Source organism: Protobothrops mucrosquamatus, unplaced genomic scaffold, assembly GCF_001527695.2.
Source record: "Protobothrops mucrosquamatus isolate PMUCROS unplaced genomic scaffold, P.Mucros_1.0 scaffold41, whole genome shotgun sequence".
NCBI lineage: Eukaryota > Metazoa > Chordata > Lepidosauria > Squamata > Viperidae > Protobothrops > Protobothrops mucrosquamatus.
The window spans coordinates 442,443-467,905 of record NW_015386423.1 but is presented as its reverse complement, the minus strand read 5'-3'; the positions used below and the strand labels follow the sequence as shown (position 1 = coordinate 467,905).

The following is a 25,463-nucleotide window of genomic DNA, read 5'->3' as shown; positions in this document are numbered from 1 at the left end:
GACAATCTTTGCAGAGAAAGGACGGCTGGGGAAACTGCCCTCCATGGGGGTCCCGCTGAGCCTCCTGGGAATTCTGGAGAATCCAGAAGGAGGGGGCAGCCCCATCTAAGCCAGAGGGGAGGGAGGTTGTGCTGAAGCTAGTTGTGTCCTTGAGGAAGGTCCCTACGCCTTCCGCAAGAAGGTGCCCAGCTGCCTCTTGCCCAGGACTGGGCTCCACTCAGTGATGCTCACCCACTCTGGAAAAAGAGGCTTCCCTGCCTTAAGAAAGCTCGACTCCCTGCATGGACAGCCCGTTCCCCCGAGGACTTAGGCTGGGCTTAGGTTGCTGTTCCGCGCCCTCCAGGAACATCTGCTTTGGCTCGGCTCCTGGCTTTATTTAGCACAGGCCGTGTCCTTTCCCGCGCTCTCTCTCCTGTGCGGAGTTCACTTAACGGTGCCACAGTTGCTGCGGATTAGGGATGATCCGTTGCCCCCTGAAAGCTGGCCACTCCGTCCCCTCCAAGAGCCTCTGGCTGACCCCAGGCAGGGCGGCAAAGGGGAGACTTTCCTTCTTTGGTTCTCCTCCGAGCCCTGGGCTGGCCGGGCCGTGAGACGCCGTGATGGATTGCCGCAGCTGCTGGCACACTTGCGCGGAGCCATCAACCTCAAGTGCATCCTCTTTAACGGAGCAGGGGAAGAAATGAACTTGGCAGCTCGGGTGGCTGGTGGCAGGTGCCTTTGTTTAGATGTGGCAGCTGCTCGCCCCACCTTTCTCCTGCTCTGCCCCAGCCAGGTCACCCCAAACAATCCTCTGGAAGGGCCACGATGGGATGGGCAGAGATGACACCCCCTTTTGCAAGAGCAACCAGAAAGCAGCCTTTCTCGGAGCAGCTGGAAGCAGCTGGCTGGGGAAGTGAGCAGGGGCCCAATCTAGCTTCAGTGGGGCTGGCCGCACTTGTCACTTGTGCCACCAAATGGCGTGCGTTTTCAGACTTCCTCACCACACAAATTTAATTTGAAGACTAAACAGCTCATAAAATTGCAACGTCTGGCCAGTGCTGGGATCCAGCCGGTTCGCACCAGTTTGGCGGAACCGGCAGCTAATTTTTTGTTGCCCAGGCCCAGAACGGACTCCCGGAAGCAGCATCCACACAGAGAACCGGTTATTCACCTATTTGAATCCCACCACTGCGTCTGGCCCCACATAAACCTGCAGCATAAACTGCAACCCGCAGCCAGACCAGAATTCCACAGACAGATTTTGCAATGAAAAGGTGGAGATGATCTCAGTGGATCATGTGTTGTGGTTAAGCCTGGAGTGGCCTGGTTGGTTGGGGCTTAGAACAACGAGAGACCGCGGAGACCATGAAACATGGCTTAGCACTATGTGTGATGCACATCCCTGTGGCTTGTTGAACAAACCATGATTCAGCTCAAGAGGTGACTCCATTTTGAGTTACTTACCAGATTTGGGCATACAGAAAAGTTAGTTTTACTTGATATCGAAAGGGCAATAGAGATGAAAGTGAACCAAGGTGGTTGTTCAACCAGATGCTACCACCAAAGACCGAATTTTTCTGCAGGGTGGGGGGGATGGATGGGATGGAGTGGGGGGTACGACATGCGACCTTTAGGCTGGATTGGGGAGCCAAACACCACCCCAACACTGAGATCACATGCTCCCAGTATCCAGTCCCCATTCCTAATGGGGTGGATCTCCTGTAGACAGGAATGCAGGCGCCATTGTGGTTTATTCAATCCTGGTAAGCCATGTTTTATGCTGGTTGTAAGAACAGTCTCTGAGCTGCAGGAGTCCAATTCAGGAGTTGCAAAAGCTGGGGAATTGTGCTTTAGCCCGGCTAGTCTTGAACTGGGCATCATGATGCCATTATGGCTATTTAAAAAAGTACCTTCTTTGCATGATGGTGCCATGCAACCATCCTGTCCCTTGTGCCTCCCCCAGGCACCTGTACCAATTGGTCTCTCTCAGGATGTTGGCCTCGACAACCGCACCTGTCCCAGCTCTGATCCCCAGGCCTTCTCGGGGCCTCTCGGCAGGCGGCACCAGCCCAGCCTCCCTGCCCAGCTGTCCATTGCCGTCTCTGGCTGCACCTTCAGACCTGGCTGCTCACACCTCTCCCTTCCCCCCTTCTCGCTTTCCCCTGCAGGCAGCGTGGAGAATCAGGCAGCCACGATGCCCGACTCGCCGGCCGACGTGAAGACGCAGTCCCGCTCCTCACCCCCCAACATGCCACCACCATCACCAGCGGTCTCCCAGGGAGCCACGCGGCACCCCACCTTCACCTCAAACCCTAGTGAGTACCCCCTTCATCCCTGGGTGCTGAGTAACGGGAAGGTGGGGGAGGGAGGTTTGCCGACGGAAGCGTGGGGTGCTCCCTTCCTCCCATCCTGGGCTACAGCCCCCAATTTTTCTGGGGTTCAGCTGCTTGTTGGTTGAGTTAGATAGTATTAATAGGACATCCTTAAAGTAAAATGGAATGCTTTGGCTGGGGGGGGGGAAGTTCCTCCCACCCTTGATTGTGCTGCACTGCTTTGATGGAAGGAAAAGACACCTTGAGGTGATCTCTGCTGGCAGGTTCTGGCATGGCCAGGTCTCTGGATTTGGGCGTGCAGTTCCTGACCTTCGTGTGGGAAAACGCCTTTGATGGGTGAATCAGGAGTGCAAAGTACGCCAAAATGGGAAGATTGCTTCCTTTCCCTCCTTCCCCCCCTGCAAGGTCTCTCCCTTCCCTGCACAGACCTGGGCTCATGTTTTCTTGGGGGAGGGGGAACCTGCTGAAGGAAGCCCCCAAAGGCAGGAGAGAGGCAGGCAGGTGGTTCTCCTGCTGCACCGACCCCACAGCCAGATAATCGGCAGCCCGCCCATTTAGGAGAAGGGTTCGGGGCTTCTCCTTGGACCCAGAACAGCTTTGGGTGCCAGGCGGGTGGGCTTGGCTGCTGTCCACCCCCACCTTCTCTCTTTGGGCCTCTTTCAAATGCTGCCATATGGCACTGCATTCGGAGTGCCAAGGAAACGGTCCCTCGCCCCACCCCGTGGGAAGCGCTGGCTTCGGCGGATGCCAGCCGGCTCATTCTGCTCAGGGAGCCTCAAAGCAAAACGGGCTTTGCAAAAAGAGAGGAGCAGCAGGTTTGCCCCTGCGCCCCCCCCAACTGGAGCTGAACGGGCAGCCCACCAAAGGACGGTCAGGAGCAGCGTCCTGAAGGAGAGAGGTCCTGATCCCTGGACTCAAACATTGCAAAGCCTTTGACAGTAATAGGAACCTACTCTGCACATACTTCATAGAGGGGATGCTTGAACCTTGGCGGGGTGGTTTAAAATCAGGCTGTGCTCCGTGGAACTTGCATGGCACCAAACACCTTTTAGGCTGGCCCTTTTTTGTGTCCCAGAAATAAAAGGCCTGGCTGGTCTTTGCTGGAGAACCATTGTTCACGTGGCTCGTGCCAGGCTGTTTGGCCCCAAACGATCTTTAGAATGAATTGGATGGTTTTAAAGTTGGGCCCTGGTGATACACAGCTCAGTCTGCAGCCAAGGCCCACTTCACCCCTTCAAAGGCAGAAACTTTGGGTGTGGAAGACCCGGTGGGAGAAAGGGGAAGGAGGCCAGCTAAGGGATGGCTGGGAAGCCATTCTGCACTTCTTCACTTTCTCCCTGTACTTTTCTTGTTCCACTGTGGGAGCAGGTGGAAGCCCCCCCCCCCCCCGTTGCTCGAACAGAGTCCTGCCCAGCATGGGATCTGCCCTGCCTTGCATGGACTCCTAGCAGCTGCTCCTGTTCTGCCTGGCAGACTCAGATGGACTTGGAGCGAGGCTGATGGTGCTTCCTGCGTGGTCCAGAGTATCACACACTCTTTGCATGCCACAGAAGGGGAGGATTCCATTCTTGGTCATCCTTGTTCAGATGTTCTCAGGTCACGTTCCCTTTGCTTAAGGTAGCCAGCCTGGAGGAGAGTCAGGCAGGGCACAAGGCAGAGATGAATTTTCCTGCAATCCTTAAGCTGGTTTGCAGTTTTCAAGCGCTCTCCCAGTGCTGTAAAGATTCGCCCACCAGGGTCTGATTGCTGCCTATATCTGGATTTTGGCCTTTGACTTGGCTGGTGGGAACGCTGGGTAGCTCTGGCTTGGCTGAGCTTGGCCACTCCTCGGCCAGCAGATCCCCATCTGGCAGCCCAGCTGCCCACGGCGCCCCCACCTCCTGGCACCCCACCTCCCCGTCCTGGGGATTGGGAGCGGCATCCACGTGGCCAAGGTCGCAGGGCAGTGGGCAGAGGCTGCATGGCAGATGGGCAGCTTTCCTCCGCTCGCAGGTGAACGCTCCAACGGCAGATGGGTTGCCGTCTCTGCAGGCACAGGGCTCCATGCCGAAGCCCCAAAATAGTTGCTGCAAGAACACTTGAGGTGCCAGATCGCTTCCCTGTTCAGCTTCAAGCTGCAGCGCCCGGCTCAAAATTAGCAACTTTGGAACTGAGGGAGAATTCCTCCTCCTCCTCCTCCTCCTCCTCTCCTGAGGGTTGGCAGGCTGCATGCCTGGTCCAGCGGCTGAGCCCCGGCCTTTCTGCAAACTCTTCCCAGGAAAGACCAGCCTCTAGCTCAGCTGAGGACTGTCTTCTGGGCACATGGGCAGCATCACATGAGGACCCTCTGCAAGCAAAGGGAGGGGAACTTTACACCCCAATGTGTAAAATGCTTAGTCTAGAACCTGAATGCCCCTTTCTCAGGTTTGCCTGCAGACTTGAAGAGTAGCTTGACTTTTCTCGAGCACCATCCTTAGACAGCAAGTCCAGCTCTAGTGGAAGTGACGAAACTTCAGTTCGACCTGGTCCTGAGTTGCTGAAGCAGCAAAATCAACCCTACTTGGTTTGGGGGCTGCCTTGTCCGAGCACTGCTTTCCAGACCTTTATCTTCAAAAAGCACCCACTAAACATGGCAGTGTCCTTCCCTCACCCAATTCTTCATTTTCTTTGTCTACACAGGAAGAGGAGACAGCCTGTTTTGGTTCTGGGGTGGGACACCTGCAAGCAAGGGGTGGACCATCCATCCCCACCCTGGCTGTCAGTTGCCAACCTGCTTTAGGATCTCCTGATATATTTTGGATCTTCAGGATACTGAAAGTAGCCTAAATACATGACAGTAAAGTGTGCTTTTCAGAATGCAAGTCTACCTGTTTCTCAGCCTGCCCTGCCCTCTCCACGCTTTCAGCCAAGCCTTATGGGTTAGGTAACTGTTCTAGAGCCTATACTCTTGGATGTAGCTCTCTGCAGGCAGAATGTGGGAAGCGGGGGGGGAGGGGGGGGTAGAACCTTACAGATGTCGCTAATTCCTTTTGGGGGCAGTTCTGCATGGCTTCCCTTTTTGCAAAGTGTCTTGGTTTATATTGAAGCGATATCCTTGTGACGTACAGCTTGATAAGTGCAGGACTGATGTAGCACAGAAGAGAAGAAACTTCTTTGTCATGGAGGGGGGGGGGTCAAAGGGCAGCCAAGCCTGATTTGGCAGGAAGGCTGCCAGTTGCTTACCTCTAGCTCTATAACGTCAGGATAACAGGCGAGCACATCAGTGGGGTCCTCAGCAGGACTTTTGCCAAGGAAGGGTCTCCTGAGCCTGCTTCTGGATTAGAGCTGGTTGTTTCAGGACTGCCGTCTCCCACAAGCCGGGGAGATGTTCCTTGGTGTGGCTTTGCTCTGCCCAGCCCTGCTGCTTCTGAGCCTCTTGGGAAAAGGGAAGAGAATTTCTAAGGGTTTTGCCCCGGAAGTAAAACGTCTGCGTCCAACTGGATCTCCCCACGGAGACCATAAAGCCCGACCGTCCCCAGCGATGAAAAGGCCTCTCCCGGCCTCTGGTCTCTCCTGATAGCGTATGTTTTATTTTACTTGCAGATCGTGACGCTGGGCCGCCGATGTTTCTCCCTCGCGGCCGATTTCATGGTTGCCTGAAATGGTCCATGGTGTGCCTCTGTAAGTAAGATGAAGCAAACCCTCCTCTAGAGACCCAGAGGCTGAGCCCAGCTTTGCTTGTGCCCTTAGAAGAGCCGGGCTGGGGGTGGGGAGGATGCCAGGCAGCAGCACTCAGATGCCGGGTCTGAGGGGGGGGTGGATCCCTCCTGGGTTGGGACCCTTTCCCACTTGCTCCGTGCTGGTCCCTAGTTAGCAGAGTAGGGCCCCAAAAGTCGAAATGGCAACTGCCAGGGTGGGTTCCAAGCTCTATGTTTTTCATGTGCCCTGCATGCAAAATGCAAAGCACATTAAAAAGAGGTGGAGCTTGGAGGCAGCCATCACCCTCTTGACTTTCTCGAGCTGCCCTGCAAACAGCACTGCTGATCACTGAACCAGGCTAACAAGGAGTTTAACCCGGAGGATTGTACTTAGGATTTCAGTTTTCCTCTGGCTCTACTCTGCAACAGGCTATTTTAAATTTGTCTTCATTTCCATTAATGTCTGTCTGTAAAGGGTCAGTGATTCATTGCGGGAGAGACCCCGATGCAGCCGCACTTCAGTGCTTGTCCCTTCCCGGTCATCAAAGGGCGCAGTTGGTTGAGTCAGGATAGGAAAACCCTTTGGACTTCCTTCACAACGTTTATTTTGGTTGATATTTGCTGAGACCAAACAAATATAAGAAATTTTACGTTCCTTCCCTCCGGCATTTGCTGTGAGATGCAAAAGGGTGATCCTGTGGAATTTTGGTCTGTTCTTCCTGGCCTTACATAAACCATTAAGATGTCTTCAAGGAAGCTGGACCACAAACATTTTAATGGGGTTGTTCCCTGGGACAGCTGGGAGGTTTGTGGGCATGCCAGGCCACCACATGCAAACCCAGAGAGCCCCTGTGAAGAGGCTGTTCCAATCCCAGCATCACACGGAAGGAGCCAGGAATGCCACCCTTGCTGAGGAAGCACCCAGAACTGTTATCTCTGGACTAAATTCATGGGTCACTCAGGAAGTGGCTGCTCTCCAGGCTTTGAGGATAAACTGACCCCCGCTTTTCTTATTTCACATTGCTTTGCTTTCCTGTTCTTTGGTCCCCTGGTTGGTTGTCTGTTCCTTAACTTGGCTGGTATTTAGTTGTGAGCTGTCCAGACTCCCTGGGGAGTCAGATGGTCTAGACATTAAGTAAAAGAAAAATAGAACAACTATGCATCAGGTGGGGGGGAAGGACGCAGGAGCCACCCCGTGGGTCCCATCTGGACCCAGCGCTCCCTCGGGTTCCGCAAGTGACGTGGCCGTCGTCCTCAAGCTCCCTCCAGGTGCTTTTCAGGAACCAAAGCCCAGTGCAGCACCCAGGACGTGTCTCCTGGCTGCCCAGATTCCCCCCAGGCAAGCTAGAGAGGGGGCTGGTGTTGGACCCCTGGACTTTTCCGAAGAATCCCCACCTTTAGCTGAGGGGAACCCCCTGGGCCGCCTCCACCCCCGAAGCCCCGGCTCCGGCGACATATGTGAAGTTTAACTTAGTAACGCACCTGTCACTGGAATAAAAGCCGTTGTGGCCGGGCGGTTATTTTCGGCACCTCTTTAGCAAGGGGCCGCTCTCGCCCTGCCGAAGAGGCAGTCGGAGCCCAAGGAACGCAGCAACGGCCTGGACGGCTGCAGCTTTCCACGGCAGTGTGGTAACAACGGCAACGGTTAGTGGTGTGTGATGAGTCCGGGCGAAGGCGGCCTCTCCCCTGGCCTACTTGGGAGGGAGGGTTTTCAAAGGCTGGGCCATTTGAGGCTGGCCTTTCGTCTCTGTCCTCTGCCAAGCAGGTGGGGACTGACGGCCCCTTCTCCTTTGCACGTAGGCCAAGGGGCTGTGGGCATCCGAGGTGGCCACTCTGTTGATCTTTCAGGGGCAACCACATGGCTGTGCAAGCATGCCACACCTGCTGGGTCAGGAATAGCAGGGGGCCCAAAAGACTGCAAGTGCTCCACCTGGATGAAGCCAGCCCTTAGCCCCCCCCCCCCCGTCTTCAGTCTAGGGAGGCTTGCAAGAGCCAAGGCAGGAGGGCTGGGCTCAGGTTTATTTTTCTGGCCTAAGGACACGTCCTCTTGTCGGGTCTGGAAATAGTTGGGGCCATGGGCAGGCCCTCCCCCTCCGCATTCCTGCCTGGATGGGAAAGGAACAAAAACATTTTGTGCGACAAGGAATGGAAGGAGCAGAGGAGAAGCGATCTCGAGATGTTGCTTGAAATACAAGCTGACTGCTGGGAGGAAATCCCTCCGTGGAGCAGGAAGGCAGCACCAGCCTGCCTGTGTTCACGTGGAAGTGAAGCGGGGCTGTCTTTTAGGAGGTGCCTTGGGGAAAGATCCCCACTCAGTCTGGGCTCTCGTAGCAGAACCAGATTCCTCTCCCTGCTTTCCGGCAGGACTCTCCATCTTTTGCATTTCCCTTCTGTGGTTGTTCCTCTGGCATTAGCAGCCAAGGTGTGTCAACCAGGAGCATCTCTCTTGAAACACAGCGACACCTCCTTGCAAGGCTGCACAGGAGACTCTCGAGGGGGCCGGATAGCACTCAGCCCCTCCTCCTTGAAGTTTATTTAACGGAATCCCTCCCCTCTTCCCATCTCACTCCTTCCTTTCGGAAAGCAGTGGGGCACAGTGTGATTTTTGGAAGCAAGAAAAGCCCTCATGAAATAGATGTTGTTCTTCTCTTCGAAGACATACTTTTAATATTTCAGTGCTTAGGATCATTTTATCAGCTTGACGGTTTGCTGGCTTATTTGCCTTCCTTTGTTGTAGATCTGCACGAATCTAGAATTCTAGGTATCCCCCAGAGCGAAAGGCAGGATGGGGTTTCCTTAGCCATTGTTTAGAAGAGGGTGGCCACCGTCTTCTTCTGGAATAGCTGCTCACCCGGCACACTGGGGTTCCTGGCCCAGAATCTTTAGAGCTTCCCTGCCTGATCAAAGGTCAAAGTCTCTACTGGTTTTCATCTCTACGTTGACTTCAGTCTACGCATATTTAAAATGGTCCATCTCAACCTCTCTGAGTTCACCTTCCAGATCTTATTTGACCTCCCTCCCTCCCTCCCCCAAGTGATGCTCGCTCAGTTCCTTAAAACCTTCTTGGTCCTTTCCAGTTAGCTTATTAGTTAATAGTGTAAGTTATTACTTATTAATTTAAGATTCTGGGATATTAAAAATGCTCACTTCGTCCGAGGTGTGATCGCTACCTGCAAGTGAGAGGCTGGGGAAGGCTCTAGAGGGCCTGGCCGAAGCCCCTGAGCAGTTTGGGGGCAGTTGGTGGGTTTAATGGAACAGTAACAGGAGACCTACTTGGAAGGAATAATGAGGGGTCCGGCTAAGATGCTTCAGGCTCCAGCAGCAAGTATTAGTCGTATCCGGACTGCTCTCCTGGGAATAAGAGGACGGGAAGGGAAAGATGGAAATGTACTTGGAAGTTCTACTTCCGGAGAATTTTGGATTTTCCCTCTTGTCCTCCAACTAACTCCCTCCACGATTCCTTCTTCCTTCGCAGTGATGAATGGGAGCAGTCATTCTCCAACGGCCATCAACGGAGCCCCCTCCACGCCCAACGGCTTCAGCAACGGGCCGGCCACGTCCTCCACGGCTGCCCTCTCCAACCACCAGCTGCCTCCGGCCTGCGGCGCTCGCCAGCTCAGCAAGTTGAAGCGCTTCCTCACCACCTTGCAGCAGTTTGGCAGCGACATCTCTCCGGAGATAGGGGAGCGGGTCCGAACGCTGGTGCTGGGCCTCGTGGTGAGTTCCCGGCCACTTTGGGTGGTGACAGGTCCAGGGCCCTGGAGTACAGGCCGTCCTCGACTTACAACCATAGTTGCTTAGTGAGACATTTGTTAAGTGAGTTCTGCCCCATTTTACGACCTTCCTTGCCACAGTTGTTAAGTGAATCAATGCAGCTGTTAAGTTAGGAACACGGTTGTTAAGTGAAGCTGGCTTCCCCATTGTCTTTGCTTGTCAGAAGGTCACAAAGTGGGGATCAGATGACCCTGGGACGCTGCAACCATCATAAATATGAGTCGGTTGCCAGGCGTCTGATTTTTGATCCCGTGACCTTGAGGGGGGCAGCAACGGTCGTAAGGGTGCAAAACAGTCATGAGTCACTTTTTTCGTAACTTTGAATGGTCACTAAACAAACAGTTGTAAGTTGAGGACTAGCTGCATTGGCAACTCCCCTCCTGAGTCAGAGGCTACCGTAAAAGCCCCGGGGCTGCTGCTTCCACTTAATGCAGTGCAGAACCTTAACACACCTGGCAACCGAACAAGCACGCTGTTGGGGAAGCCAAGGTTTAATTCGCTGCACACCTGAGGCCATCAGTTTGCTAGCCGTGCGTTCAGCCGCAGGGGGGTCTAGAGAGGAGGGGTCGGATTGTGACGGCACCTGTGCTTGTTTTTGTTGCAACCGATTAACGCGGCTGCCATTTTGGACCTTGTCGGTGGGCAACATGCCTGGGCCTTGTTAACCTGCCTTACAGATGTGATGAAATTGTTCTGCCCAGAATTCCCAGCATGTGGTTTGGGAATTCTCTGTGTTACTATCTAAAAGCACTGAAACATGTTAAGTGGTCAGCAAAGCTGACCTTGAAGAGGACAGCCTGAATAGAGGCCCTTGTGGCTTCATCGGGAGTTCATCCGTTGACCAGTTTTGATGTTTACCTTGCAGAATTCCACACTGACCATTGAAGAATTCCATTCCAAGCTCCAGGAGGCCACAAACTTCCCCCTGCGCCCTTTTGTCATCCCGTTCCTGAAGGTAAGATCCTCCCCCCCCCGTGTGTGATTCAAGGGACACTGATTCATTTCAGAAGGGGAACTTTGCTACCCCAGCAGCCCCCTTTTTATTTAAACGGAGGCTGTTGTTGAAATGGATCGCTGCGAGCTGATTGTTCCAGCCCTCTCAAAAACACACAATTTCATTCATTGCACGGAAAACTTTTATTGTGGAAAACCCTCCTGGGTGGTCAGCACAGCCACCCAATAGGTGATCCCCCCTTGCGGATCTCAGCTGGTTTCCTAATAGCAGCACCAGGGGAAAAAAGAGGGTGACTCAGAGAGGAGCCGTCTTCTCCCATGGAGAGTGGGTGGTGTTCCCAAGGACGCTTGCAAGATCACAAAGGAAATTGCTCCCAGATGACCAGGAGGCTTGTTGCAACTCTTTTGCGTGTGGAAATTCCCAGGACAACCTCTGAGCCTGAGGAGCTGTGGCCAGTCTAAAAGTGACCATTCTGGTTGAATGGACAAACCTTTGGACCGGACCAATCTCTCCCTTGCTCTATAGAGCAGGGGTCTCCAACCTTGGCAACTTTACCGCTTGTGGACTTCAAGCTGGCTGGCTGAGGAATTCTGGGAACTGAAGTCCACAGGTCCTAAAGTTGCCAAGGTTGCAGACGCCTGCTGAAGAGAATTGCTGCCCATCAGAAGAGGCCGTAGAAGCCTCGCTGAGCAAAGAGCAAAGTCTTGAGGCTCGCAGGCGCAGCAGTCTGCCAGGCTCCCTCCTCCCCCCCCCACCCCCCCAGCTGTGGGTCCTTCTCTCCTCTTGCATTGATTTCTCCACCCCAGCCCAGTTCTTTTCAAATATTTTTTGCTTGGAAGAATTGGATGATTTCAGAAGGGTTGCCAAAGCAAGGAAATGCTTTGTTTGGAAATCTTGTTTTCTAAAAGCCTCGTACCTTTCATTTAGAGTTTGGGTTCAAGATTTATTAAATATTTCTGGAAAAGCAAGTTGCCCTTCAGGAGAATTTGCCTCTAGAACTATCAGCTGACCTTGCTCTTTAGAGGCCTAAAAGGAAGAAGCCCCGACTTTCTCCTCTCCTCTCCCTTGCCCAAAGAGGGCGTCAAAACGAGGATGACAGCCCTGAGATCACAGCCTTCCAGCTTCACAACCTTGGGAGTGAAAGCCCCCCCCCCACCGGTGCTCCCAGTTCAACCCTGGTTCCTTTGGGTTACTTGTTGTTCCACAGATCCCACTTGGGTGACCAACAACATGACTCTACGGGCTTTGGGGAAAACTGGTCCACTCCCCTGACTCTCTCTGGCGGGGGATTGGGGCCGCCTGCGAGCCTCGCACACACGGAACCTTCCTTCCTCCCTGCCTCTTCGGCTCTCCAGCACCCTCTCCCAGCTGTCCTCCACCCGGGGCTCCAGATGTTTCTCATTACGCTAACTCAAAGCAGGCGGCCTCCAGCAGGCCTTTCCCAGAGATGTTATTTATTCCTTTTTATTATTTTTCTTTCTGGAAATGTGGAGCCGAGGCCAAGAGAGGGAGAAGGTGGAGGAGGAGGAGGAGGAGGAGGTTTGCTGTCCTGGAATCCACAGTGGGGCATTTTGTCAGCTCTAATGTGTTCAACAGATGGCGGCTTGGCCGTCCATTGGCTGCTTAAGTAGGAAACCATGGTTGGCTGGTGGCAGGACTCTGCTCGCCTGCTTAACCACTTCGGTGGATGCTCCTCCCTGGATCCAGGCTCCGTGAGAACCTCACTGGGCGGGGAATAAAGCAGGGAGCCCTACTTTATTTACAAACACTTTCTGCTAAAAGCATGGGAGATGGGAATAAGGAGCCCGTAGATCCCGGGAACCATTGGAGGAGGGCCAGAAGGCTTTCTCTGGAAAGATAATAAGACGAGGCTCCAAAGAGCTTCCGGCTTCTTTGGAATGAGAGAGCAGGCACTCATCTCCAGCAAGATTCCTGTGGAAAACCCACGGAGAGGAGAGGCGTGCAAGCAGACCAGACTGCCCCCTTGATCTCTCTTCATGGCTTCTCTTGCCTGCTTAGGCCAACCTGCCCCTGCTGCAACGGGAACTTCTCCACTGTGCCCGCATGGCCAAGCAGAGCCCCGCCCAGTACTTGGCGCAGCACGAGCAGCTCCTGCTGGACGCCAACGCCTCCTCGCCCATCGACTCCTCGGAGCTGCTGCTGGAGGTCAACGAAGGGGTCAAAAGGCGGACGCCAGACAGGTAGGCCAGCCTCAAGCATGTGAGAGAAGGGGGGAGGGCAGGAGTGGGTGTCCTAGGCTGGGGACAGCCTTGCCAGGCATTATTCTTAAGAAGGACCTTTGACCTGCCTGGCACTTTCTAGAGGCCAGGTCCTCATCCAGGAGGGCCACAGTCTAAAAAAGGGGGCTGATAGATGGAGAAAGGAGCATCTCCAAGGCAGCTGGTCACCACTGAGAAAGAGGCAAAGCCAATCTGGGCCCTTGGGCTCCCCTCATCAGCAGGCACCCATGTCCTGACATCTTTGCTCCTCAGGCTGAATGACGGACAGTGAGGATCCAAGTTCTCCAGGACGGCTCCTTCCTGGAGCTTAGGGGTTGCCCACCCCAACTAAGATGTACTTCCTAGGAAGCAGAGAGCACCAGTCTCCCCATGGCTCCCGTTAGCAGAGTGATAGAGGTTAGGGGACTACACAACTCCAAAGATATATTGGTGAATTCACCAAGCTTTTAGGTCAGCCATAACCCAAAGCTGGTCACTCTCAAACACCATTTTGGAGGCGACCAAAAGGGAAAAGGTTGAACTGCAAACATTCCTCCTGCAGAAGAGCCCAGTGACATCTTCTAAAGGACCAGCCAGTTGGAGATGCCCAGGCAGCAGCATTGAAGGGCTGCGGTCACTTCCAGGGAGGGTTGCCATTCAGCCAGTTGTCATGCAGGCTGTGTGAACCTGGTCATTCTGTGAAGCTGGAACAGGCTGACCTGGGCATTGCTGGCTCTCTGTTTGGCCAGCCTGGTGAATCTGCCATAGTGCCTTGACTGTGGTGTGTGTCTTTGTGGCCCAGGACCAAAGAGAATGGCTTGGACCGCGACTCCCTGCATCCTGAGCACCTCAGCAAAAGGCCTTGCACCCTGAGCCCTGCCCAGCGGTACAGCCCCAGCAACGGGCTCAGCCATCAGCCCAATGGGCTGCCCCACCCCACCCCTCCTCCCCCCCAGCACTACCGCCTCGAGGACATGGCTGTGGCCCACCGCTACCGGGACACCTACCGCCCTCCGGATCCCCGGGACCTTCGGGAGCACCCCCGGCCAGCTGGTGAGGGAGCACCCAGGGGCAGCATGTGGGATGGGGAGGCAAGCAGAGGCGGGCAGGGGTCCAGGCAGGGAAAAGTGGGCTTGGTGGGCAGGTCCCCCCAAAGAGAGCTGGCTGGAGCACTACAGGATTGGACCCAGGCAAGGGAGGAGCCTTGGAAGAGCTGGGAAGAAATGACAAGGATGGTGTGCAAAAGAGCTTAGTTGAGGCTCGCCACTCCCTCCCATCCCCCCCCCAGGTTTAAGTAGGGGTGGAAAACAACTCTTGCCAAGCAGATGAAGGGGGTCTTTGCTTCCACTTCTGCAAATAGACGCTCTCCTCTTTATGAGAGGCAGAAGCAAAGGGCGTCTCTGATGATCGCAATAATGTCCCTGCACAGCAGGGGTCCTGAAGCCCCCTGCAAGCCCTCAAAACAAAAGGACACCTCTCCCTTCCTCCCAAATTCTAACTTTAAATACAACAGAAGAAAGGAACTGTGAAATACCCAGGGAGCAATCATCCTAGCTCTATTTAACGAACAGGATTTGATTTAAAATTGCATTCCAATGGAATTCAGGGTTGCCCCAGCCTTGCCTAGTTTGGGGAGACCACCTGCAGCCTGCCAGCCACGGAGCCCTGGCCCTGGCATCCTCCAGGTGTGCCTCTGGGGGTGTGCCCACTGGCAGGAATTTGGGTAAATATCCCTTGGTTCCTCGGGGACTGGAGGCTTCATAATGGGTGGAGGTCCTTTCCTTCCACCCGTACTCATGTCGCTTCATCCCTCAGCCGTCCACAGTTCCCGGCAAGAGGAGGTGATTGACCACCGGCTGACCGAGCGAGAATGGGCCGAAGAGTGGAAACACCTCAACAATGTACGTACAACGGTTTTAAATTTTATTATTTAGTGAATTTGTATACAGCCACCCATCTCATAAATGTGACTCTGGGGGGCTCATGATAATTAAAAACATCAGAAACCATAAAAAGTATGAATAAACACAATGACTATATAAAACACATTATTACAAACTCAAGGAAACATAAAGCCAAACTACAGTGAGTAGCTGAGAGTACTAAACGTCATTCCAATTAAGACACCCCTTGCCAAGGCCCACTTCCACTGTTGGCCCCCCCAGGCCCTGGGCAAGTCTTTGGGCCCTTCCTAAAGGCCGGGAGGACAGGAGCCCCTCTTGGTTCCTGGGCAATGACGTTCCGAAGGGTGGGCACCGTGAATCAACTCTGTGGGCTTGGCAATCCTTGGCACCCGGGTAAGAAGTTACTCTAGGAATGTCCCACCTTCTTGTCTGCCTTCTGATCAAACCAGCAGAGGCTTGCAAAGGGGTTAGAACAACTGGGGGAAATCCTCAGGTTCTGCTGGTAGAGGATTGTCTGTACCTCAGGAGAAAATGAAGTTTGAAATGTTGGCTGTTGGTCTGTGGGGGCCGCTGGGGTCCTTCCCTTTGTGCCTTGCAAATCCCAAGCCTGCCCCCCCCTACTCCTTCCCTGCTCTGATCCTGACACATGAATGACTCAGTCGGGCTTTTTTCTGTTTACTTAGCCTCCCCCTTTTCTGAATGAAGCATTCTCAAGATAGCAAACACTAACTCGTTTTTCTTATTTTCAATCATTTCTGTCCTGGTTCATTCAGCAGATTGGAATCACAATAAATCACTGTGTGAAAAATAAGCCACAAAGTTTAGGAGGGGCCAGAAGAAAAGGAGAGGAGGGACCATATCAAATAAATGTCTAAGACTGCCTTTGGCCAATTGACCCTCACGCTGGCTAGATGGATGTGAAGCTCCTTCAGAGCTACCTGGCGAAGGAGGAGGGAGGGAGGGAGGGAGGGAGGGGGAGATGGAGAGCAATGCTCACCTCCCCACTTTCTTTGTGATCTGCACCACGGGCTGGAAAAGGAGGAGGCCAGGCTGGGCGAAGAAGAGCTGCCACCCCAACTGTCAAATGTGGCCTTCCTCTCAGCAGCTCCTGAACTGCATCATGGACATGGTGGAGAAGACACGCCGGTCCCTCACCGTGCTGCGCCGCTGCCAGGAAGCTGACCGTGAGGAGCTCAACCACTGGATCCGCCGCTACAGTGACGCCGAAGACATGAAGAAGGGGCCGAGCCCTGCCAGCCGCCCCCTCAACAGCACTGCCAACATCGAGGCGCCACTGCTAGGTACCCCAGCAAGGGAGGAGGTGGGCTCAGGCCACCGGATGGAGGCCCTTGACTCCAGGCACAGAGAGTGTGGCCTTCCTCCCCCTCTGAACAGGCTCTTGTCTGTGGAGGGGCCCCTTCCGCCTGTCATGGGCTCTCTGGAGTTGGGCCTTTCCAACAGCCCCCACTGCCAGGGCCTCTCAGAAGAACCTGGGGTGGGGGAGAATGGGGAGACTGATGACAACTAGATTACCACCACCCCCTCCATTAAAAACTGGGAATGAGCAGAGAGGATGCAATCTCTTAACCCCAACATCTGCTGGGGCATCTGATGAAACAAAACTCATTTTGTGTTGACTGAATTGTGGTTTATGGAATAAACCATCATCAGCTGGGTTTGTAGAACAAGCCAAGCCTTCCTCCACATTTTGTCAACCAGAGAGGCTGGGCTAAGCCACCTTAAGGCAGACCAAAGCAAGTCACAGGATGGGTTAATGCAAACTCTAACCTAGTCAGTCTAGAACAGGGGTCCCCAACCCCCAGTCCATGGATCAGTACCGGGCTGCGGCATGCCAGCAACCAGTCCACACAAACAAGGAAAGCCCCATCCACAGGATGCAGGCAGCACACAAAACCACGCCCCCTCCAGTCCACAGAAAAACCTCTCTCTCCCTGGTGCCCAAAAGGTTGGGGACTTCTGGTCTAGAATGAATCCTTAGAAGTCCTGGCCACAATTCCTGAGATGGCTTTTAAGGGGGTTGCACAAACCTGTGGGGTCACCCCCTGGGCAAGGGTCTTTGTTTGGCTCTTAGGCGGGATCCCCTATTGGCACCACCCTGCTGCCTACCAGGGTGCCCTGGCCTTCCTCCCTTGCATCCACTTGGCTTCTGGGCACAGGAGCTTTCGAGCTCCACAGAGCTGGACCCGAGGAACTGATCCTTGTTGCCAAGATTTTGCCCCCACCTCTTTGCAGGTGCCTGTGGGTGCCCACCACCCTCTTGGCTGTTGGTCATAAAGCTTCCCCCAATGAAGCCACAGTCTGGCCCCCGACTCTCCAGGGTGCAGTCAGGGGTGCTGATAACGCAAGCCTGACTACGCTTGGATTTTTCCAAAGCAAGAAATAACAAGTCGGTTCGTTCAACGCTTCTCAACAGATTTTTCTCATTCTGCCATTTCCCCAGATGCTCATCGTGAATTTGTATCCAGGCCCCTGTCTGGCTACATGCCGGAAGAAATCTGGAGAAAAGCTGGTGAGTTTTAGGGGAAGTGAGGAAAAGCTTCTTGTAGAAAATCGGCTCTTGTGTCACCAAGCAGAAGCCAAAAAAGTCCCTGGAATGAGCGATCGTGGGACAATGGCTCGTTGTCCTGAACAAGGACTGGGAGAGCTACTGTGGCTCTCAGCCTGGTGGGCGGTCCAGCTGCAGACCTCCTTTTGCTGACCAAGCCCAGCATAGCAGCGTCCCTTGTACAGGTCAGTTTGGCCCTGCTTCCCCAGATGGAGCTGCCCTTGGGCCGAGTTTGAAGCCGCTTCCTCAACCTTAGCAAATTAGGGATGTGTGGACATCCAGGATTCCCCAGCCCTCCAGTTGCGGGGGTTGGGAGACGCTGCTCTGAAGCATTGGCAGGGTGGCTGTTATATGTAGGACCCACAGTGCTCTGCAGACCATCGGCAGGAGTTTTGCTCTGTGGCCAAAGCAAGCAGCCCTTGCGAGAGAGGAAACATCTGCAAGGGATGTGCAACATCCCACCTGATGCTGCTTTTATGGGGTTCAGCCAGGAACCTCCTTTGCCTGGGAATCCCCTCTCCCCGGTGCACCTATCTGAAATAGATGATTGTGTTCTGGTGGGCTCCCACCAGCCAGAAAATGGTGCAGAGGAATCAGTGGCCAGCCTTGCTTTCCCACCACTAAAAGTGGGGTGAGGGGATGGGTCCCTTCAGGGTGCAGTGCAGACTCTGCTTAAGCCTGATGGAGAATGGCTGGCCACCTCGGGACGGGGGGATTAAAGTTGCCACTTTCCCCTGACGGATTCTGCCATCGAGTTTGCCCCCTTCTCCAAGCCATTTAAAAACCTAGCTAGTGGCTCCTTTCACACAACCCATTTACTAGTTGAGCAGTAGCCTCAGGTAGATTTTTCTTGTAAGCCAGCATCTTAGGCAAGTCCAGACTACAATACAGTGGGTTAGGTGAAGCCTGAAAATGGCTTAATTAGTCATCTGGTGAGGGATGTTGTGTGAATGCCATTTGGGTGGCTTTGCTTGTCACGGATTCCCCGGGGAGGGGCTGCAGGAGTGAATTACGAAGAAGGTGAACCTGTGTAGGAATCAGTTTTTTGACAGTGTGGTGCTTATTTTAGAGTTTAAACTACAGTTCTTATATTTCTCGCCTGAAACTAGCTCCCAGTATTAGCAATCCTGGCCAGTGAGGCCTGAAAGGGCCCAGAAGGGGGCCCTGGACCGTGCAGGTGGCCCTGGGGCTACATATTGACCCTCCTTTTTCTGGAAGATCTCAGACCTTCTTCAGAGCAGTGGCGACACGTTGCTCTCTTTGGTGTTGCTTGCCCTGACCGAGCCTCCTCTATCATTTCTGCCTTGCCCTGCGCTCTGCCTTTCAGAAGAAGCCGTGAACGAGGTGAAGCGTCAGGCCATGTCGGAGCTGCAGAAGGCCGTCTCGGACGCGGAGCGGAAGGCCCACGAGCTGATCACCACGGAGCGGGCCAAGATGGAGCGGGCCCTGGCCGAAGCCAAGCGCCAAGCTTCCGAGGACGCCTTGACCGTAATTAACCAGCAGGAGGACTCCAGTGAGGTAGTGACCCTCTCTAGTCCTGACCTGGAGCCGGGTGCCAGAATAGCCGGCTGCAAGCAGCCATGACTCGGAGCCAGGCGTGTGTTGGTCTCGTGGCTCCCCCCCATGCTTTGGCCTTGTCCTAAAATGTAGGAGTTGAGCACAGTCTGGAGCGCAGCCACAGCCCTTTGTGAATCCGCCACGGGAGAGACGGACCGCGTGTCTGGTGCCTGGTGAAGAGTAGAGCGCCTCTTGTCCCCCACGCTTGTCTTTCGCTCTGCGCTGATCTCTGTACTTTCGCCTTCTCCTGCAGAGCTGCTGGAACTGCGGGCGCAAGGCCAGCGAGACCTGCAGCGGATGCAACACTGCGCGCTACTGCGGCTCCTTCTGCCAGCACAAAGATTGGGAGAAGCATCACCACGTCTGTGGACAGACTCTCCAGAGCCTCCAAGCCTCTGTCGGGACGGCCACTTCTGGCCCGGTTGGGCTGCCCGGGGCTCCTGCCCAGCCAGACGGGGTGGCCGTGACCAGTACCCTCCCTGGCGTGGCCCTGGGAGGCAGCTCGAGCGATCCGGGCTCCGCCACCGTCTCACGTTCTGGCACGCCAGCAACCCCAGCCCCGCTGGACACCACGTCCCGCTAGGTGAGAGACAAAAGGGAAGAGAACCATCACTGCTGCTGCTGCTGCTACCACTGCTCTCCAAATTAAAAAAAAAACCACAGAAAACTGCATTCAATGCAAATCCTCAGCTACCTGACACGTGTTTGACCTCCAGAGCAACCTCTAACTCTACGACAGAATCCTCATGAATCCTCAGACCTGGCTTTAAATGGAGTTAAGGCAAGCACCGGGCCTCGTCCGTCCTTCGGAGATGATGATGATGATGATGATGATGGTGGTGGAAGACTCAACCTCCAACCCATAGGATGTGGGGGAATTGAAGGTGGGGTGGGGGTTGTTTTCCTTTTTCTTCTTTTTCTTCTTCTTCCTCCTCCTCCTCCTCCTCTTCTTCTTCTCGGATGAGGCATTTGCAGGTATCCCCACCTCTTGACTTGGGGACAGGGAAGGAAAACGGGACGAGGCTCCCTCCGTCTCCTGCCGAAGGTGCGTTCATGGAAATAAAAAGAATGAAAGCCCCTTCCTGTGAAAGAGGAAGGGGCAGAAGAAGGCAGGGAAAAATGGATTTCAGTTACAAAAAGCAAGTCTTTTTTTTCCTTTTTGTAAAAAAAATAAAAATAGACAATACAAACATCAAACTCTTTGGCTTTAAGTAAAACAGAAAGAAAAAAAATCCAAAAAGTACCCACAAAACCAAGTAAAGGAAGCTTACCTGTAAACTACCTTGCTAGTTAGCCAAGAAATACCATTTTCACCTCTGCTCCAAAGGAAATCCAAAAACAGAAAAAAAAAATCCAAACTTTTTTCCTCTGCCAAAGTTTCTTTCTTCCTTTCCCCCCCCCCCTTTTCTTCCTTCGATTGACTTCTTCCTCTTTTTCCTCATTACAGAGGCTTTATTTATTAGGTTTTTGTGAACGGAGGAGTGCCGCATCTTTCTGCAACTGTCTACCTGCAGCTTGGCAGCGGCTGCGGCTGCCGTGCCACGGCTGGGGGCACTTCTACTCCTTTGTGTTCCTGGAGGGGGGAGGGGGAAGGGGCGGACCTCATAGCACGTGGACCTTGGCCTGTTCCTGTATCACCCTGGAGGAGGACAGATGTGCGACTGTGGGATTCGCAGAAATTTTCGTAGAATAAAGCAAAAAACAAAACCAAGTATCCACCACTTTTGTGAGTGTGAGGATGGGTGTTTGTGTGTATATGTGTGACAGAGAGAGAAGAGAGAAAGAGTGAGGCAGAAATGACTTTATAAAATCCCTCGCTTGGTGGATTATGAAAATCCGTTGTGCTTTTTTATATATATCAAAACCTGTTGTATTAAACGGCCACCACACAACCTGTTCCAGACAGATGTGTGCGATTCACCCCTGCCTGCCTGCCTGCCTGCCCGCCCTTGGCTAGTTTGGTTCTGGCACCTGGGCAAAAAGTCTCTGTCTTTCACCTGGATCTTTTCACCTCTACCCCCCACCCCACCCCTCTCTGCTCTCCATAATCCACCCATTTTCCCAGGCAGATCTTTGCCCTTTCCTTCTTGACTTCTGCCTGACCTCCCAAAGGACTGAGTGGCGTCTTTCTTTTCTTCTCTTCTGAAAGACTGGGTGCCAGGCCAGCCAAGAGTCACCCTGGCCTCGGTGTCTCTTCCTTGGCTGTTCTCCCCAATCTCTCATTGGGTCTCCCAGGAGGGCAGGGGGTCCCTTCCCCGGCCTCCATCCTGCTCTTGCAGCTCCTGCAGCCATTCTGGGTTCATCATACTTTTCCTGGGAAAACCAACAGATGTTTGACCGGGGAGGAGGGGGAAGGGGGGGAGGAAACAGCAGTATCCAATGGTCACATTCTTTGCAACACTGTACAAAGCACTGAGGACGGGAGTGCAATATGGGGCAGGGGGTTAGATGGCATGGCTGCAGGGGGGTGGAACCCTTACAGATGGCCCAGCCAAGGTTTCAGGGCAGAAATGTTGTACTTTTAATGTGAATGTAAATAGTCTTTGCAAAAGGTTCCAAAAATATTGCTAATAACCGGAATGGTGGTGATGGCGAGGAGGAGGAGGAGGAGGATAAGAGACTTTTTGCCAAATAATGGAAACGGACAACCACTAAAGTAGGTAACAGTTGGGGAAATGGGCTTTTCCAAAAAAGACAAATTGCTGTGCTCATGAAAAGATGTAATTTTCTAGAAGTGCGGAACTTGGAGTTTTCTCAAGGAATCCTTTTAATCCCCCTTAAACAGCCTTGTCCCTCTCCTTCCAGTTGCTTGGCCCACAGGGCTGTTGGAGGCTTTTCTGGCTGGGGAACATTGGGGTTGTAGTCCAATATCTCCAGAGATCATTCTGTTCTCTCCAAATTCAACCCCTCTTCTGCCCCTCTGCCCACATATGGAGGCATTTCCTTCACCCAAACAAACAGTCATTCTTGCAAGGGGCTCATCTTTCACAGATGGAGCTGCACAATGTGGATTATGAGTTCGTTTGAACTGCCTTGGCTTGCACTTCTGAAGCCTTGGAGTCCCAATCCTGTGTTCAAGGGGAAATAAGACGGGCCCTCTTCCTCCTGGACCAGACGGGCCCTCTTCCTCCTGTTTACTGGCAACAGAACCGAAACGTCAGCCTGTGTATGTGGCTGTTCTCTTTAGGTCCTCCAGAAGCCATCTAAAAAGCATCAGTGACTTGCATGCTGGTGGTCCCATCGGTGTTTCTGTCTCAAAAGACCTGGGTTGTCCTCTGGCCCTGGAGATATCTTCTGGTGAAGGCAGTCGGTGGACCACTACCCATTGTTATGCTGTTCTTCTGTATATGCAGCACCCATGAGACCCACTGCCCTGTTTATCTGCTATGTGTTCCTTCATCAGGGGCCTGTGGAGCACCATCCATCCTCTCTGTTTTTCACAGCCTCCATCTTCTTTCTTACTCCCAAGCCTCTTTAAGGATGTGGCTTCAAAGCCTTTGGAGCCATAACTCCAGCTCCATTCTTCCGGTTCCTTCTTCTAGCAGCTCTTTTCTTCTTCCTCGGTTTCACCAGGCTGTCCAGTTCTTCTTCCTCCTCCTCCTCCTCCTCTGAATAAGGAATGGGGAGTTGGTATTCCCACAATGCAAACTGGGATCTTTCTTCTTGGTTTTCACCACAAGAATGTTGCTGCTATACCAGGTTGATGGTGTCTTGATCTTAGGTACTCAATGCTAAAGCTGTGTCCAGTGGAGAAACCTGCCTTGGATGGAAGAGAGGCGGGATGCCTAGATCCACCGAAGGGACCGGCCTTTGCTTCAAGCCGCTGGCTGGGAACAAATGGCTGGGAATGTGTTTTTGACCCAGTCGGTGACCGTTGGGTGGGCCATCAAGTTCAGCTGTATCTCTCTGAACTGAAGCTCCAATCCTTTGGGGCTTCCCATTGAACTCAACCTGGCTGACTTCTGAGTGGACCCATCTGAAAGGACTTCTTGCTCTAAATACAGCCAAAGCTCTCTGAAATGGCTGGTTCTTTCTGGCTTTGTGGGCCTCAGTTTAGAGTACGGGTGTCAAACTGGCTGCGTCACGTGACATGTCGCGACGTATCATGACTTTTTTCGCATTGCCGGAGCTGGGGTGGGTGTGGCCTCCGCATGACGCAACCGGCCCGTGGGCCGGCAGTTTGACACCCCTGGTTTAGAGCAAGCCCTTTTCTCTTGCACCCTGTTCCCTCCCCTTCAAGGGTGGGGGGAGAGGACAAGACTGCGACTCCCTCCTCCGTTCTTGCAGCGCACTCTCTGCTTACCTTTGGGTTGTTTGGAAAAAAACCAAAATGCATCTGGGCAAAGTCTTCCTGCTCCCTTAGCAGAAAGCGTGATGGTTGGGATCGTGGTGTTCACGTTCTTGTCATGAAAAGAGGTGATGGATAAAGGAGGGGATTATGGCCATCCTGGGCTGGCTGATCCATCTCTTGCTTGGCACGCGGGCAGTCTTTTTCCTGGGCAGTGGCTGTGCGGTTGTCTCCCATTCTCCCTCTGACTCACTCAAAGGCAGGCAGGAATCCTTAGGAATTTACAATATACCAAGAGATAAATAAGTTTGTGTGCAGATCAGAAGCAAATGGGGAAGAGAAGGGAATGTCTCTGCCAGAGTTTCACATATGTCTCCCAATTCTTAGAGCTTTAATAAAACGTTATCGCCTAGATTTCACATGACACGATGGCCTGAATTGGCCGCCGGCAGTTGAATTAACTGTCGATGAATTCAGAGGAGTCTAATCTGAGCAAGCGTGTTTTGGGCGGCAGCCTGGGAGTGGCTTTAACCCCATCTGCAAACTCTTACTTGTGAATGAAGCCAGTTGCAAAATTAAAAGCAGAGCGACCTTTTTAAAAGGAAAAGACCACTTTGCAAATGTGGGAAATTGTACATCCGTTCGGGCTGGCTCAGATCAACTTCACGCAGCTATTTCCAAGTTGACTTTTCCCAGGGATTTTGACAGGCTGTTGACTTCATCTTGAACCGCGCTCTGCGACGTTCCTGAGAATCTCTGAAAAATGAGGCAAACCAGGACAGGGAATCCTTTGCTCATTGCAACTTTGATCTGGGTTATTTGTGAGGATCCACGGGAGGCAGCCGGTACTGAATGTGCCACGTGAAACAGTGATGCAAATGTAGGTTGATCTTGTCTTCTTGGGCTATAATTTCATGGTTCTCCCGTAGATTGCTTCTTCAGCTGGTTGATGAGTCTTACCCCGTCCTCCTTAGTCTCCTTCTTTCTGCATCAAGGAATGCTTTCACATAATGGAAGTTCCCAAGTCTTGAGAGGGAGATCTCATCTTTCCATGCTTACTCAGTTTACGATCCCCTTGAATTCCCTTCTTTGCAAATGTCCACCTCTTAATCCTCCTCTGCTACAGGAAGATTTATCTTTTCTCCTGGGCAGAGGCTGGCCTGACTTCAGATGGGCTTTCTTCCCTGTGGGTCACTAGTGGTGTTATCCAAGCCATGGGCCTCTCTTATCTGCAGGCTTAATTAATTTACAGGCTGGTATAATGGTAGGAAGGAGCAATCAGGTGAGACAGGCACCCTTCTCCCCTGCTGATCCTCAGTGATTGGCTCCCTTTGGCTCCCTGCAGAGCCCATAGGAAGGGAAAGGATCTGAGAGAACAAGATGTGGGAAGAGTATGCTGGCTTGTCCTGAAGGAAGGTGCTTTTCCAGAGGACTGTGGGAGCCGACTGAGGTCACATCCCCCTTTTCTTGGAAGCAGATGCTCTTCCAGCACGGCTGTGTCATTGTGCCCAGATGGGTCCTTCTGTCTCTCAGGGTGGAACCTCTGCTCAGAGAGTGGAACACAAGGAAGAAAGCAGAGAGCGGCTGGTGGGAAAACAATCCCAGCACCAACCTAGCTTTAAAGACTTTCCAGAACCTCATCAGCTGGGAACCAATCCATCACCCATCCTCACGTCCTCTTCCGCCCCTCCCCAGCCCAGAGCTCTGGTTCAGCATCAGGGCTGGAGAACACGATCCCAATCCTTCTCTGGGCTCTCACGCATCTCCTCATCAATCTTGTAGATGGAGAGCTCAGCCCAGCAATTCTGGAGAACCAAAGTGCTCCTTCATTTGAGTTTCAAGCCGGCTAGCCTCTGGAAGCTGGCTCTCTTCCTGGCAGGAAAGCACGCTGGATTCGGGTCAGAGGTGGCACATTCCTGGGTCTTATCCCAGGCCTCGAGCGTCTCTGCCAAAAGACTCAGAAGCTGCCAGTTGTAGGGCAGAAACGAACCCCCATTCTCCCCAGGGTGGAGGAGAAGCCCTGTTCTCAGGGTGCCCAGCAAGCGAATCGCACATGGAACTGTGCAATACTTGAATCAAAGGGTTTGGGAGGAGGAGGGACATCACTTGTACCGGCCAAGATGGGAGCATGTGTGTGTATGCTTGCAAAGATGTGTCAAAATAGGAAAATCATAGCAATCTGAGAAAATCCAATTAAAAGCAAAAGAGAACCCAGGTCCCCTCTTCCTCCCC

The 25,463-nt window shown here is 53.2% G+C and overlaps 1 protein-coding gene across 4 annotated transcripts; it reads left to right on the top strand.

Moving 5' to 3' along the window:
• Positions 1-2,170: 2,170 nt before the first annotated feature.
• Positions 2,171-19,526, top strand: CBFA2T3 (CBFA2/RUNX1 partner transcriptional co-repressor 3). 4 transcript variants are annotated; one of them, XM_029283219.1, is made up of 11 exons: positions 2,171-2,294; positions 5,874-5,951; positions 9,444-9,685; positions 10,608-10,697; positions 12,717-12,898; positions 13,719-13,969; positions 14,732-14,817; positions 15,926-16,121; positions 17,282-17,350; positions 18,714-18,904; positions 19,197-19,526. In XM_029283219.1, exons 1-11 carry the CDS (start codon positions 2,174-2,176, stop codon positions 19,524-19,526), a joined length of 1,836 nt encoding a protein of 611 aa, XP_029139052.1. In that variant the 5' UTR covers positions 2,171-2,173. The 4 variants fall into 4 exon arrangements, with proteins under 4 accessions (XP_029139052.1, XP_015666916.1, XP_029139051.1 ...); XM_029283218.1 differs by lacking the exon at positions 5,874-5,951 and having other exon boundaries at positions 2,174-2,294; positions 19,197-19,340; positions 19,392-19,526; XM_015811430.1 differs by lacking the exon at positions 5,874-5,951.
• Positions 19,527-25,463: the final 5,937 nt, after the last annotated feature.